At 44.0% G+C, this 15,876-nt stretch overlaps 1 protein-coding gene across 1 annotated transcript in view; it reads right to left on the bottom strand.

Moving 5' to 3' along the window:
- LRIG1 (leucine rich repeats and immunoglobulin like domains 1) overlaps positions 1-15,876 on the bottom strand; it is a 121,958-nt gene that overhangs the window by 74,372 nt on the left and 31,710 nt on the right. The window contains exon 2 of the mRNA XM_024244385.3: positions 9,039-9,110. Within this exon, the coding sequence (XP_024100153.2) occupies positions 9,039-9,110 (72 nt within the window). The remainder of the gene's footprint in view (positions 1-9,038; positions 9,111-15,876) is intronic.

The following is a 15,876-nucleotide window of genomic DNA, read 5'->3' as shown; positions in this document are numbered from 1 at the left end:
AGAAGTAGGTCTCAGGAACATTTCCACCGCATCAATGAGGAAACTGAAACACAGATGTTAAGTAATTTGACCAAGGTCACCAGCAATAAGTTGCAGTGGCCCAGGGTGCCTAGCCCCAAAGTCTAGGGTTTTCCTCATTACCTTCTATTTCTTTATTTCAGCAAAAACTCGACATGCCTCGTGCACTTTCACCATCACAACAACTTTGAGTCAGGTACCAGGTTAACTACTATCGTTCTCTACATTACCGGTAAGTTCTCTAGGCCAGTTTAAGTCACTCGTCTAGGGTCACGCTACTAGAGAGGACATGGCCAAGAGCTGAAAAAAATATGACTACAAACCAGGAGAGCAACAGGCTCAAAGGCCAGCTGGAAAGCTCATAATCCCTTAGCGAACAGCACAGTTGTTTTTCAGCCAGCTTAGGATCTCCCTTGATTTCAAACCTGAAACAAAGCCTATGGACTTCTCTGCAGGGGGCTACGCCTGATGAGCTTGGTCTCAGGCTAGGCCTACTGTATCTGTGACAAACTGCTCCACCCAATTTCACAGAAATAAATGAACAAGGGAAGGGGGCATCATGGTATTTCAAAATGTGACAAAACTGCTGGAAGTGGAGCATAGAGGGGTGGTGGACCAGTGCTGGAGCTTAACTGGGCCTTGTAAGTCTAGATGCGCAGGCCCGAGTCAAGAGCTCAGTCAGAAACAGCGGGCTCTGGTGGCAATAGGGCTGCCTGACTTACAGGGAGGACACTCAAAGCCCCCAGGAGAGGCCCTGCACAGTGAGCTTACTTCCAAGATCATTTCTACTGAAAAAAGAACCACTATTCAGAGTAAGTCTGTTAGCTCCACCACTGCTGGCTCCCTTTTTGTTCACTCTGTCCCTTGTTGAAACAAGAATACTCTCCTCAGAAGGCAGCAGAGGCCCAGCTCACTCTGAGATGCAATGAACTTCTTGCCAGACTGAAATAGAGACTGGTCAAAAATAGCACAGCTTCAGCTTTGAGGGGAAAGGCACTCAGGAAGTTTAGCAGAGTCTCCATGAATAAGGAAATTTTAGGAATTGAAGATTGTGCCTGATGAAATTTTTTTAAATATCTACGATTGTACAGTCTTCTCTCACCCCCTACCCGCCAATTTGCTTCCCCTGGCGACTCCCATCTCCCCCCACAATTTACTTCCATCCAAGGCCCTAAAAATCTCTCTGAAACGTCTGGCCTCTTATTTCTAAACCTTTTCTGATGACTCAGGATTAAGAAGTGCCTCAGATGCATCAGACCCATGAATCACGGCCGGACCCTGGGGCTACAGAAGGTGTAGCTAAGGTAAAAGGATTCCTGACCCCAGGGCAGAACCTGGGGGTGGGTCCTTTCCCAACTCAATCCGTAAGGTCAGCATGGACCTTCTGGTCCCTCAGCTTTCTCCCAAAACTTCCATTTAATTGACTTAAAGAAAGTTTTACATTTTGTAAGCTACAAAATGTGATAAAGGCTACTTCATAGTACTACATCATCATCATCATCAATCTTAATCAAATTTGGCTTCAACAAACAATGTCAAACCAATGCAGAAATAGTGCTTGTCTTTTTTCTGAGACAGAGTCTCGCTCTGTGGTGGCCCAGGCTGGAGTACACTGGCACGATCTCAGCTCACTGTAACCTCTGCCTCCTGGGTTCAAGCACTTCTCCTGCCTCAACCTCCCGAGTAGCTGGGATTATAGGCATGGGCCACCACACTCAGCTAATTTTTTTATTTTTAGTAGACACGGGGTTTCGCCATGTTGGCCAGGCTGGTCTCGAACTCCTGACCTCAGGTGATCCACCCTTCTCGGCCTCTCAATGTGGTGAGATTACAGGTGTGAGCCACCGTGCCTGAATTTTTCTTGCTGTATTTATTTACTTATTGAATAGCTGGTATAAGCACAGAGTAAAGTTTTCAAACCATTTCAAAAAAGAATACATAGTAAACATAAAGCTTCTTTGCAGTTCCATCCTCTGGTCTGCCTCCAAAGGGCAGCTCCTGCTGCTGGCTACTAGAGATGTGTATGTGTTTTTCTTTTGCACAAATGCATGTGTATTAAACAGACTGTTGTGTACCGCCATTTCTCTTTAGTAATATACCTTGGAGGTCTCCACTATTCGTTTAACCGGTGGCACAGTAGTCCTCTGCCGGTAAGAATGAACCATAATTTATCTGGCCAATCCACTACTGGTAGACATAGTGGCTGTTTCTTTGGTTGCTCCCAAATACAGACAGAGCTGCAATTAATAGTAGTCAACGTTGGGCAGGGCGCTGAAACTGTAGTTGGTTTTGTTTCTTAAAAGGGTGAAAGCCATCAGTATCACGTAGGAATACGGGTTTCAGAAGCAGGGCCACTTAATAACTGTATTCTGCTTTAGTTACTAGAGAATAACGTACACTAACTAATTGATTTGGTGAGACTTTATGATACGTGGTTTCTACACAAGATAGCCAGATAAAATTATTTTAGCGTAGGATATAATTACTTCAACAAAATAAACAATAATAAAGGTGAACATCTACTGTGTGCCAGACTCTGTCCTAAGTTTTCTATGTGCAATATCTCACTGAATGACATGCTAACACTTTGAGGAAAGTACTAAATTATCACCTCCTTAAGAAAGGAAACTGAGGCACAGTTACAGAACAGGGATTATTAGGATGGGATTACACAGCTCAGATGTTTAAATCAGACAGATCTTGGTTCACTCAACTCCAATTGCACCCTTTATCAATCCAATGCTAAGCATGTCACTCAGCTTTGCTGTCCCTTACTTCTCTCTTCTGAAGAATGTAAATAACACAAGTACCAGCTTTGTAGGGTTTTGGGAGGATCCAGCTGAAATAATTAAACCTAAGAACTCAGGATATAGACAGATACACAGGATATGCTTAAGAGGTAGCAGCAGGACCAGGCATGGTGGCTCACACCTGTACCCCAGCCCTTTGGGAGGCCAAGGCAGGAGGATCATTTAAGCCCAGTAGTTCGAGACTAGCCTGGGCAACATGACAAAACCCATCTCTACAAAAAATTAGCCAGGAGTGGTGGTGCACGCCTGTAGTCCCAGCTACTCAGGAGGCTGAGGTGCGAGGATCACTTGAGTCTGGGAATTTGAGGCTGCAGTCAGCTATGACCATACCACTGTACTCTAGCCTGGGCAACAGAGTGAGATCCTGTCTTTAAAAAAAAAAAAAAAGTGATAGTAATTCACAGCCAAAAAGCAGTACCCCAAAACGACAACGCTCATTATTTTACCCTCTCCCTAAACATACTACCATCCCCTGCACCCCTGCTCACACACACCCACTGTGGGGAGCAGCAGCCTGACAGAGTGGGATGAGCCACAAATACGCAATAGCAGGGCACACTTGAGGCTTCCTTACCAGGCCAGTGGCCCTGGCAAGCACACGGCAGCACCCACAGCAGGCACTCGCGGGCCAGGCGGCAGTAATGTGATCTGAGGGCAGTTTCTACAGAGGACTGTATAAATAGCCCCTTTTATTAATAGAGGAGCCTGCTGGCCAGGACCCCAGCTGGAGGCACTCCCTGGTGGGCTTTCCTCAGGGCTGTGGGCAGTGAAGACCGTGTGGCTTGGACGCAGCTCCACAAGTGTCCTCATGTCCTCCAGGGGCCTCGCCTTCTCTCTCCAGCCGGCCCACGATGTCATGTGGTTCTGAGGCCTCCAGAATAAAACCACTGCTAAACCACTGCCTGCTGTTCTGCCAGCCTGTGGCTCCATTCTCAATGAGGGCTCCAGACTGAAGGCTCTATAAGGTTTGGGAGAGCTGACAGCGCCTGGGCAACACTGGAGGCTGGTTAATTTTGAAGCAGTAGCATGTCAGCTATGATTTTTTTTCTTTTCTTCAATATCCTTCCCCACCTCCCCACCCCTCACACCTAACAGCCTCTTTCTGTCTCCACGACTTTTTAGAATTCCCTTAGGAAAAGGCCTGGGTCTTTTTCAGTGAGAAGTTCTACTGTTCTAGGCAGCAGGGAATTCATCTCATCCATCTCACAGAACAGGGAGTGACACTAGGGATAGGAGGCACAATGGTAAGACATTCAACCTGTCAGCCTGCGAAGATTCATTTCTAAACAATGCACCCAGCTTGGAGGGCTGGGCAGTTCCAAAAGTAGCAGGAGAGAAGAGGGATAATATTCAGTGAGCCTCTCGCATGTGCAAGGCCCTGTGCATCATCTTAGTAACTGTAATAACACCGACAATGTGTTATGATGTCAATGTTACAGAAGAAAGCAAGCAAACGCTGAGGCACTAAGTAACTTGTCTAGGGTCTCAGGACCCTAGTAAGGGGCAGAACCAGAAATCAAACATGAGTCTATTTGCTACCAAAATGAGAGTTTTTCCCACCACATCATATTGAATCCCTAAGATATGACCTCTGTCTTAATATCCCCCACACTCGGAAGGTACTGTTGCCATAGATGGTGTGGACCAGGATTATACTGGAGAACATGGGTCAAGTTCTACCACTCACTAACCATGCAATTTCAGCCAAATCCCATGCCTCAGTTCCTCTTCATCTTCAGTTGACTGTGAGGGTTAAGATGAAGGCTGTAGGAATTTAAGGTAGTGCAGCCGCAAGGTTAGCACAGGTTTTGAGTTCAACTTTCAGCTTTACCAACCATGTGACACTGTGCAAGTTTCTTTAACTTTTCTAGGTATCTGTTTCCTCTTCTGCAAAGCAGAGAAACTCCTTTTATTTTTCTTACATTTTTTTCAGAGATGGGGTCTTGCTCTGTTGGGTGGAGTGCATGGTGCAAACATGGCACGCTGAAGCCTCAACCTCCTGAGCTCAAGCGATCTTGTGGCCTCAGCCTCCCAAGAACCTGGGACTACAGGCATAGGCCACTATGTCCAGCTAATTTTTTGTAGAGACAGGTCCTCACTTTGTTGCTCAGGCTGGTCTCAAATTCCTGGGCTCAAGTGATCCTTCGGCACCCAGCTAAGAAAATGCTTACAAAGAAAATGTTTTAAGGGGCTGGGTGTGGGGGCTCACACCTGTAATCCCAGCACACTGGGAGGCCAAGGCAGGCAGATCACGAGGCCAGAGATCGAGACCAGCCTGGCCAACACGGCGAAATCCCATCTCTACTAAAAATATGAAAATTAGCTGGGCTTGGTGGTGCACATCTGTAATCCCAGCTACTTGGGAAACTGAGGCATGAGAATCACTTGAACCCAGGAGGTGGAGGTTGCAGTGAGCTGAGATCACGCCACTGCACTCCAGCCAGGGTGACAGAGCAACACTCCATCTCAAAAAAAAGAAAGAAAGAAAATGTTTTATATCAAGCCAGGCGTGGTGGCTCATGCCTCTAATCCCAGCATTTTGGAAGGCCAAGGCGGGCAGATCACCTAAGGTCAGGAGTTCAAGACCAGCCTGACCAACATGGTGAAATCCCATCTCTACCTAAAATATAAATATTAGCTGGGCGCGGTTGCAGGCACCTGTAATCCCAGCTACTCGGGAGGCTGAGGCAGGAGAATCACTTGAACCGAAGAGGCGGAGGTTGCAGTGACCCAAGATTGCACCACTGCACTCCAGCCTGGGAGATAAGAGCGAAACTCCATCTCAAAAAAAAAAAAAAAAAAAAGATAATATTTTATATCACAGAGTTGATGTTAGGGTTAAGTGATGTCGTATTCTCCAAAGGTTTATTAGCACACTGCTACAATTACTGTGACTGTTCCTAAGTGAGAAATATATTTTTAAGACTCATAACCAGTATCTCCAATGAAGGAAAGGTGGGAGTGCTCAGTTCTAGAGCTGGGTGGGACATAAACTCTAAGAAGTGCTGAGTACAGGCTGCAGGTCATGGGAGCCAAATCAAATGAAAGGTGAAAGCCTGTCTAGGCAAGGAACAAGAGGAACAGGGAGTTAGAACAACAATGAAAATGCTCACCAGAGCATGTACCATGCCTGCCCCTGATAGATAGGGGTCAGTGAGGGTTGAAACCATAAAAGGACCTGGCCTCTGGCCACATACCCCTGCCCTCTTGCATGCAGGCATAGTGGTCCTCAGCCTGTTCCCTTCTTGAGGCTCTGTACTTGCAGTGCTCCCTGTCCTCATCATTCACACCTGCTCAGTCAGGACCTTCCTGATCACACTGTTTCCGTTATCATGCCTCCAAAATTCTTCATACAAAAAACACTCCCACATCGCTCTGTTCTATTTCCCCCATACCACTTATCTCCAGTAAGTCTTACTGGTTTCCTTATTCAGTCCATGGCTTCCCTCAACTTAATGTTAACTCAGTGAGAGGAGAGGTTTGTCTGCAGGGCTGGAATTGGGTAGGGAGAGGCACAAAATTTAAGGGACAGCCAAAAACCCAGTCACCAGGACAAAGACTATATTAATGCAATATTTTTTAAATATGAAGATGAATGCAAAACAAAATTCATGATGAGCAAAATATAAAAAGTTTAAATCAAGACAAAATCAGCAACAACACCGTGTGAAGCCATCCTGGAAGTGAAGGCAAAAGGAAAGAAATCAGTAATACTAATCCTATCCTGATCTAAGCTGTTTATATTTTACTCATCATTTTTTTTTTTTACATTCATTTTGACTTTCAAAATACTGTATCAAAATACCCTTTATCTTGACTGCTGAGTCTTTGGTGTCCCCATAAATTTTGTGCCTGTGTTGGGTGCCTCACTTGTCCCTCCCCAGTCCCAGCCCTATCTGTGTCTTGTTCACTCCTGTAGCCCCAGCACCCAGAATAGCTCCTGGACAGAGCAGATGCTCGAGTAAGTATTCAATGAAAGCTTGAATGATGCTAGAGGCAATTCTCCAATTTTGTCCAGTCCTCAAAGAAACCACTAAGTTTGGAGATGTACACAGAATTTGAATATACTCTAACCACAAGCATTAAAGACAGCTTGGATCAGGGAAAGCACTGGGTTACGAACCTAACAAGCTCCATGATGGACTGGGTTTATCATCTTGGTGACTATGATGGGCTGAACTGTGTTCCCCTAGGGTTCATATGCTGAAGCTCTAACCCCGAGTACCTCAGCATGTGACTGCATTTGGAGATGGGGCCTTTGAAGAAGTGATGGGCCCTGATCCAATATGACTGGTGTCTTTATAAGGAGAGGAAATCTGGACATACACAGAGACACCATGAATGCACACAGAGGAGACACCATGTGAGGGCACAGTGCAAGGCCTCGGAAGAAACCAAACCTGCCAGTACCTTGATCTTGGATTTCCTGCTTCTAGACTGTGAGAAGATGAATTTCTGCTGTTTAAGGCACCCAGCCTGTGCTATCTGTTTGTTATGGCAGCAGCCTTAGCAAACTAACACAGTGACCCACTTCAAACTTCCTTTCCCCTGCCATGGGCTCACTGATCCTCTGGGAGAATGAGAGTCCTAGAGAAACCATTTCCAAGGCCCCTTCCTGTTCTGATGCTTCTTTAACCGTGGAAGCCTAAACCTTTTCTAAACAGAAGCAGAAATTATAAACGCCAATCTGGAGAATCTGGAGATGAGGGTATGGAATGCAAGTATTTTGCATATTGTACCAGCTGATGAAATTAAAATTTCTTTAGATATGTCATCAATAATGGAATCAAAGAATAACAAGTAAGCCTGGGTGCAGTAGCTCACACCTATAACCCCAGCACTTTGGGAGGCCAAGGCAGGAGGATCACTTGAGGTCAGGAGTTAAAGACCAGCCTGACCAACATGGTGGAACCCCATCTCTACTAAAAAAATTAGCTGGATGTGGTGGCACACACCTGTAGTCCCAGCTACTCACAAGGCTGGAGCGTGAAAATCACTTGAACCCGGGAGGCAGAGGTTACAGTGAGCTGAGATCGTGCCACTGCACTCTAGCCTGGGCAACAGAGCAAGACCCTGTCTCAAACAAACAAACAAACAAAAAACAACAAATAAGACTTTTATCAGTTACTCATAACAAAAATGAGTAAAAAGCTTACCTAATAATGTCTAATAAAAATAATAATGGAAGTACTGGGTAGGTAATATATGGAATATCCATGTATAGTAGTTTTACATAAAAACTAAAACAGGACATTCAAAAACTTTTAACTTACATGATAAAGTATCTTATGTAAGGATAAGTAGGAAAGACTGATGTAAAACCATAATGTACAGTTTGATCCTAAAATTACATATGTACACGTAACAGTTTTCACTAGGTGTTCACAATGGATATGCCTGGGTGAGAATACTGGTGATTTTCATTCTTCACACATTTCTGTAGTTGCCAATTTTTCTACAATATGTATACTACATATATGTGAAGGTTTCTATAAAGTCTCCATGAAACTAAAATTCCTGATAATCCTAACATCCATATCAAAAACAGAATACATTAAAAAGAAGGAAAGACTGCAGCCTGATTTCCAAGACACTGTAAGGGACAGCAAGCCTAGAGCTCCAAAGGCAGTCATGCCTAGCTCTGTTTGGAGGTGGAGAGGAACAGGTAAGCCTCTATAGTCCATCCTTCTATAACTTCACTTCCTGGGAAATACAGGCGAGCTGGCTCACATGCCACTGTTGAGTGGGCTGATCAACCTGTAATCCCAGCACATTGGGAGGCCAAGGCGGGCAGATCACATGAGGCCGGAGTTCGAGACCAGCCTGGCCAACACAGCGAAATCTCATCTCTACTAAAAATACAAAAATTAGCTGGGCGTGGTGGTGCAGGAACTGTGAGAAAGTACCAGCCCAGGATGTGTCACTCCAGTTACAAGGCTTCCCACAATGGAGGGACTCTGCTATACACCCACCATGCACCCAGGATTTCCAGGAGCTCTATGCCTACTGAATTGTAACACACCCTTCAAGAGCCTACAGTAAGGGAGAGATAAGCAGGAGTAGAATTCGTCAACACAGCCCATACACAAATGTTCCTTCCTACAAGTTTACGCTGCAGATCTAGGGGAGTGCGCAATGCTGCAATACGAGAGGATTTTCCCAAAGAGCTCTCCATCCTTCCATCCACCAGAGGTTTAGGGGAAGACTCACACTTCCTGTAGATTCGGCAGGTCCTCAAAACCAGCAGGGTCAATCTCAGAGAGTTTGTTGTAACTCAGGTTTCTGGTAAAGACAGAGAGAGAAAAAAACGGAATCAACACTTGGCATCATACCCAGAATTCAGAAATCTTCTCTTCTCCTGGCTCCCCCACCCCCAAATCCAAGCCCCCATCCCATGATCATGTATTAAGTAACCGTATTGATACTGAGATTTAGACATACCCCCTCCTCACCTACATCCATAAATAAGGCACTCCAAGCAACTCTGTGAAAACCCAAATGAATTTCTATCAGTATCATTTCACTTTTTAACAATGTGGAAAGGAATTCTAAGGTAAACCAGCTCTCTACCTACATTAACGTGTCCTGGTCCAAACACTTTGTACCATATCAAGTCCAAGGCTATTCTTAGCAGCATTTTTTTAAATTAATGTTTTAGTAGCATCAACATCAAGCAGTAGTAAAGGAGAAAAGGGAAAAAAACCCTTCATTGTCTAAACCAGTGGCTCTCAACCAGGGATGATTTTGCCCCCCCCAGAGGACACTTGGCAATGTCTGCAGACATTTTTGGTTGTCACAACTGGTGGCAGGGAGTGGGGGGTGTTACTGGCATCTGGTGGATAAAAGCCAAAGATGCTGTTAAATATCTTACAATGCACATGCAGCCCTGCACACCTGAGAACTGCGCGGCCCTAAATGTCAATCCTAAGATTCAGAGGTTGAAAAACGCTGGTCTACACAAGAGCTTAAGACTAAAAACTGCACAAATAGTCAAAGTTCAAGTGAGTGTTTAGAAAGTGAACACTGTAAGATCCTGAATCATAAGGCTACTTATGAACACAGTATTCCCACCTACACTGAATAAACCGGGAGGGACAGTCACACAGGAGAAAAGGGCCAGTTGTTGGAAATTCTTGTTCGTGTTAACCACAGGCAGGGAAAGCCTCACGTGAGCAGCTTTCTCAAGATGATGGTGTCTGTGTCCATGGCTCAGAATTACAACTCTCCCTGCTTCATAACCCAGCCATACCCTTAGAGGCAGACAAAGAGCAAGCTGGGCACTATTCTGTTAGGTGACCACAATCTCAACCAGAGCAGCTTCATCCTTCAGGAACAGAAGCCACAAAGATGTGATCCAAATGGGCCCTAACTTTCTTTGCCAGAAAGTAATCTTTCCTTGCCTCCAAAGTCTACCCAGCCCTGTGTTTGCCAAAGAGGTTAACATTTTTCATCTCAGCTATTAATTCCATTGACATTACTACCAATTAACAGTACGACTAATTGTGAGTTTAAAGTCTGTCTCGGAAAGTGTCACGTATGTGGCAACAATCTTTTAAACTTACTCCAGAGACATTTCAATCAATACTAACCTAGAGCTGAGAGCCATTTCACTGTGAACTCAGAGACGTTCATCTAAATAAAAGTCAAACTACACTTGAAACTAATGGTACTTCTGTATTCATGGTACAGCCTGAATTAAAAGCAATTTGTCCAGAGATTATGTTACCATAAAGACTGAAGGTGGTAATGCTTTAAACCGCATATTGAAGTCAAATGTGAGCTTGTCTGTGCCTGGGGGTATTTGTTAATGGGTACCCAGAAATCCCAACTTAGACTTGAGAAAGAAAATCTAGAAATTGAGAGAATTCTCCCACATCAGAAAAAGGACTTAACAGACTGAGATTTTCTTCTATTTTGAGCAGATTATCGTAAAAAGGGGGATGGAAATATTGTTTCTGGGTGTAAAGATACTGTGAGTTTACGATGACTGTAACTTTTGTATCGTCATAGGTAACAGGAGTTGTGAAGCAGGAAGGGATATTAGAGAAAGAGTCAGAAACCACAAAGGCAAGAGCTTAGAGGACAAGCAAGTAAGAGAGGGCTGGTGAGCCTGCCCTGTGTGTAACAAGGCTGACACGGAAATGCCTGCCGCACACCTAAAGGGGCATTTGCTTCTTGTCCCCTGAAACAAGGGCCAGTGCAGACCAGTCTTCTCAGAGGCTCACGATCTGAATTCACGTTTTGTTTGGCCCATCTAGGGTTGCTTTATTACTTTAAACAAACAAACAAAAAAAACAAAAAAACAAAAAGCCTGAAAAGATTTCACATATTTGCAGGCCACATTTGGCTTGAGGATCGCCAGTTTTTGCCTCTGATCTGGGCCACTGACTCTTGAGGCCATTAGGTTCAAAGGGAACATATGTTTCTGGCTTACACGTGTGGCCTGGATAGAGCTAGGGCTCACCAGGTCTTACGCAATTAAACTGATGGCTCGGTTTGGGACTATCTGAAATGAGATAACTTCCCTCACTTCCCACCCAGCAAGTGTCCAAAGTCTTCAGCAACTTGGTATAAAACCATTTAAGTCACAACACCCTTGGGTTTGTCTTTCCCTTAAAGAGCAAACAAAGTGTATTCACATTTCAAAAATGTTATAAAAATTTTGCTTTTTAGATAAGGCCACTTGAGCAAAGGGTCTTCCATTCCAGTACTATCTAGAAGCCTAGCAGTATCAGGACTTAACACTGAGATGCCAACAAGCAGCAACAGAGATGAACACACTTAGAAGTGGAAACGTAAGTTCTCACAGGGTCAGCTGGAATTAACTAGAAAAGCCACCTATCAACATTCAAGTGTTAGGGTGCTACCCAGAAAGGGTAACTCTCCTCTCAGAGCACCTGTTGGCAAAAAAGAAGACAGCCACCGAGGCTCATGTCCCTTTCTGCTGTGGACAAGAGGCTGTTCTGGTTTTTAAGTCTGAGAAGTAAGTGGGCCTGAAGAGTGGAGCCAGCTGTGGATCCTCAATAGGTTTATTGGGAAATAAGGAAAATAGTTACTACATTCTCCCCAGGAACAACAATATGAAATAAAATCCTCAGAGACACTTTCTTGTTGGCCCAATTCAAGGAGACAAACTCTGAGCATAATTTTTTTTTTTTTTTTTGAGACGAGTCTTGCTCTGTCGCCCAGGCTGGAGTGTAGTGGCATGAACTTGGCTCACTGTGACCTCCACCTCTTGGGTTCAAGCAATTCTCCTCCCGCAGCCTCCAGAGTAGCTGGGATTACAGGTGCCCGCCACCATGCCTGGCTAATTTTTTTGTATTTTTAGTAGAGATAGGGTTTCACCATGTTGGCCAGGCTGGTTTCAAACTCCTGACCTCAGGTGATCCACCTGCCTTGGCCTCCCAAAGTGCTAGGATTACAGGCGTGAGCCACCGTGTCCGGCCTGAGCATAATTTTTTTAATGTGGTAAAATACATATAACATAAAATTTGCCTTTGTAACCATTTTTAAGTGTACTCTTCAGTGGCACCGAGTACCTTCACACTGTTGTGCAACCATCGCCACCGTCCATCTCCAGAACTTTAGAAGTTTCTCAGCATCCCAAACTGAAAGTCTGTACTCATTGAACACTAGGCTCCTCATTCCCCTCTGTCCTAGCTCCTGGCAACCACCATTCTACTTCCGTCTCTAAGAATCTGACTACTCTTTAGTACCTCATGTTGGTAGATTATAGAATATTTGTCCTTTTGTGAATGGCTTAATTCACTTAACATAATGTCTTCAAGATTCATCCATGTTGTCACATGTGTCAGAATTTCATTTTTTTTAGAGACAGGGTCTCACTCTGTCACCCAGGCTGGAGTGCAGTGGTGCAGTCATAGCTCACTGCAGCCTCAAACTCTTGGGCTCAAGCGATCCTCCTGTTTCAGCCTCCCAAGTAGTTGGGACTACAGGCACACACACCACCACACCTGGCTAAATTTTATTTTTTTAGTAGACTTGGGGGGTCTCACTATATTGCCCAGGCTAGTCTTGAACTCCTGGCCTGAAGCAATCCTCCCCCCTCAGCCTCCCAAAGTGATAGGATTACCAGAGTGAGCCACTGCACCTGGCGGAATTTCATTTCTTTTTAAGGCTAACTAATATTCCCATGTATGTATATACCACATTTTGTGTATCCATTCATCACAGATGACATTTGGGTTGTTTCTCCTTTTGGCTACTGTGAATGATGTTGCTATCAACATTGGCATATTTTTTTTCCAAATTTTTAAAATTATTTAAACAAAGTTTTTTCAAGCCTTTTCACTGCTTACTGATAACACTCATTTCTCAGTAATTAAGAAAATACACTTAGCCCAAGAGCTCTGCGGAAAGGAGCGTGAATTCCCATCTGAGATCCCAAGAACAATCAAAGAGTTAATCAGTGAAAACCTTTAATGAGGCCTTTCTTTCAGGTGGCAGCTGACATGCACACACATCTAAAGCATCCCACTTATTTCTATGAACACGATCGCCCTGTACCAGGCCTGACATCTGAATGTGTCTTCAGTTGAAGGTTTCAGATTCTCCTGTCAAAACAATTCATCTGTCAGTAGGAGAGATGCTGTCAAAAGCATTTCTGCACCTTTCAGTAGCAAAGAGGAGAGGAAAGAAACCTCGGAGAATTTAGTTACTGCCAATTGCAGCTTTAATTAAACATTTTGTCAGCCATTGTCATAACACAAATTTTCCCTGCTCTTGCACAAAGGGTGCGCAGATCTCTGAACAACTGAGCCCAGCAATAGATGTTCTTTCAGCTAATCTGCTGGAAGATGACCGTTCAGCCCACCGTTTGCTGAATACACAAGAGGCACCTCTGCAGAGGACAGCTCAAGTTTTATCCAGGCATGTCTGAAAAGCAAACTGTTTAACAGTGCACAACGACAGTTTGCTCGCTGCGTACATTTCCTGACAAGTCCCCTTGCCCCAACCCCAAGGAATCTGAAGAGCTAAAGTCCTTCAACAGCTGCAAAATCTCCACCATTATCTAAACCTGTGCTGTCCAATTTAGCAGCCACTGGCTATTTACATTTATATTTAAATGAAATTAAAATTACATAAAATTAAGAATTCAGTTCCTTGGCCACACTAGCTCTATTTCTTTTTTTTGTTTTTTTTTTTCTTTTGAGATGGAGTCTCGCTGTCGCCCAGGCTGGAGTGTAGCAGTGCATCTCCGCTCACTGCAAGCTCCGCCTCCCAAGTTCACACCATTCTCCTGCCTCAGCCTCCCCAGTAGCTCGGACTACAGTCACCTGCCACCACGCCCAGCTAATTTTTTGTATTTTTTAAGTACAGATGGGGTTTCACCGTATTAGCCAGAATGGTCTTGATCTCCTGACCTCGTGATCCGCCCGCCTAGGCCTCCCAAAGTGCTGGGATTACAGGCATGAGCCATCACGCCCGGCCCACACTAGCTATATTTCAAGTGTTCCACAGTCCCATGTGGCTAAGTGGCTATCAAAATGCACAACGCAGACAGAGGTTATTTCTATCAGCACTGAAATTTCTATTAAACTGTGCTGTGTCTAAATTACAAAATAATCAACAAATATATCTAAATCATGAAATAATCCACAAACATTTCAAGTTAAATGTCACCTACAGAAGCAACTTGAATCTAAAACACAAATCTGAGTTACCCAATAACTCAAGAACTATGTAAAAGGCTGTGGTGGGGGATGGACACTGATATTAACAGAAGTCCTTTAAGCACACAAAAAGTTCTGAAACATCTCAACAGGGGAAAGGGGCTTCAAAAACTGAAGTTATGAGGAAGACACTCTTAATAAAAACTGCCCTCAGAGTATAATTCTATAGACTTAATCGGTATTTATCTAATCTGACCAGCACCTTCCTGGATTACAACCAGAACCACATATTACAAACTTGGCAAATGTTATTCAAAGCTGGTGAACAGTAATTCATTGACTCCTTGGAAGTTGAGGGATAAAAAGTTTACTTTTGAGTAAGCTGTGGTGAGGAAACAACCCCACTTCGTTAGACAACAGAATTATCACTTCATCCCCAAAAGCAAGCATTGCTCACAGACCACTGACGAACACAGACAAAATCTCTCACTGTGAAGAGGAGCGCAACTCATGGCTCCGTTTTTCAACATTAACGGAATAATTCAAAGTGGAAGGAATTGGTCCTAAATCCGTGACAGGCATTCCCTGAATGAGGTTTTCATACTTGGTTTGGTTTCCAGGCTAGCCTATTTCCCATTACTCAATTCTGTCTGGACTCCTGAGCGCCACAGTATTTTGCATATTTTAAGCTTTCAGATGTTTGCTAAACTGCATTAATACAGCTGGAAAGTAAGTGTGAGGCAATCCAACAACCCAACTTCTGAGCGCCAGTGGGCACCCAGCTCTGGCCTGGGAGCCGTGGGCTCTGGCCATTCATCTCTTTCTCAACCTCAGAACGTGCACTGTCAGCCACTTGTTAAAAATTGCCTGCTTCAGACTAACCAGAAAAATGTGAAAAAAGGTGATTTCGTCCTTTCAAAATTTCAGCGGGTGCAAATAAGGAAGAACATGCAACAATGTTTAAGTTATTTAATCCTTTAAGCTTTTAAGACTGTTTCTGCTGCATTTTTACTTTCTGAGGAATTACATAGCACACATCAAGTTCCAATGAAATCACCACATTATGTTCCCATGTTGTCAGGTTTTATGAGAATAAGACTTTGTTCAAATCCCAGAATATTAGATGTTCTTATCTTTTTTTCTACTGTGATGCTTCCCCTTGTTAACCAAAAACCACAACTGAACAAGCGGATAATACACATTAAAGGTTTATATTAAGATGACAAAATTGCATCTTGAACCGGAATCATTCCTCTAGTATCCTATCCAAGGATCTCCACTCAGGAGAAGGTTCTGTACTTGCTGCTACCTCTCTTCAGTAAGCTAAGCAGCCACATATTCCCCATGGCAAAAGAACACATTCTGCAAATAATCAAATGAAAAAAATCAGTCAGATCTCAACATGATACAAATAG

The sequence above is a fragment of the Pongo abelii genome, chromosome 2, assembly GCF_028885655.2.
Source record: "Pongo abelii isolate AG06213 chromosome 2, NHGRI_mPonAbe1-v2.0_pri, whole genome shotgun sequence".
NCBI lineage: Eukaryota > Metazoa > Chordata > Mammalia > Primates > Hominidae > Pongo > Pongo abelii.
The sequence above is the reverse complement of the archived record's forward strand: the minus strand, read 5'-3'. Positions and strand labels throughout refer to the sequence as shown.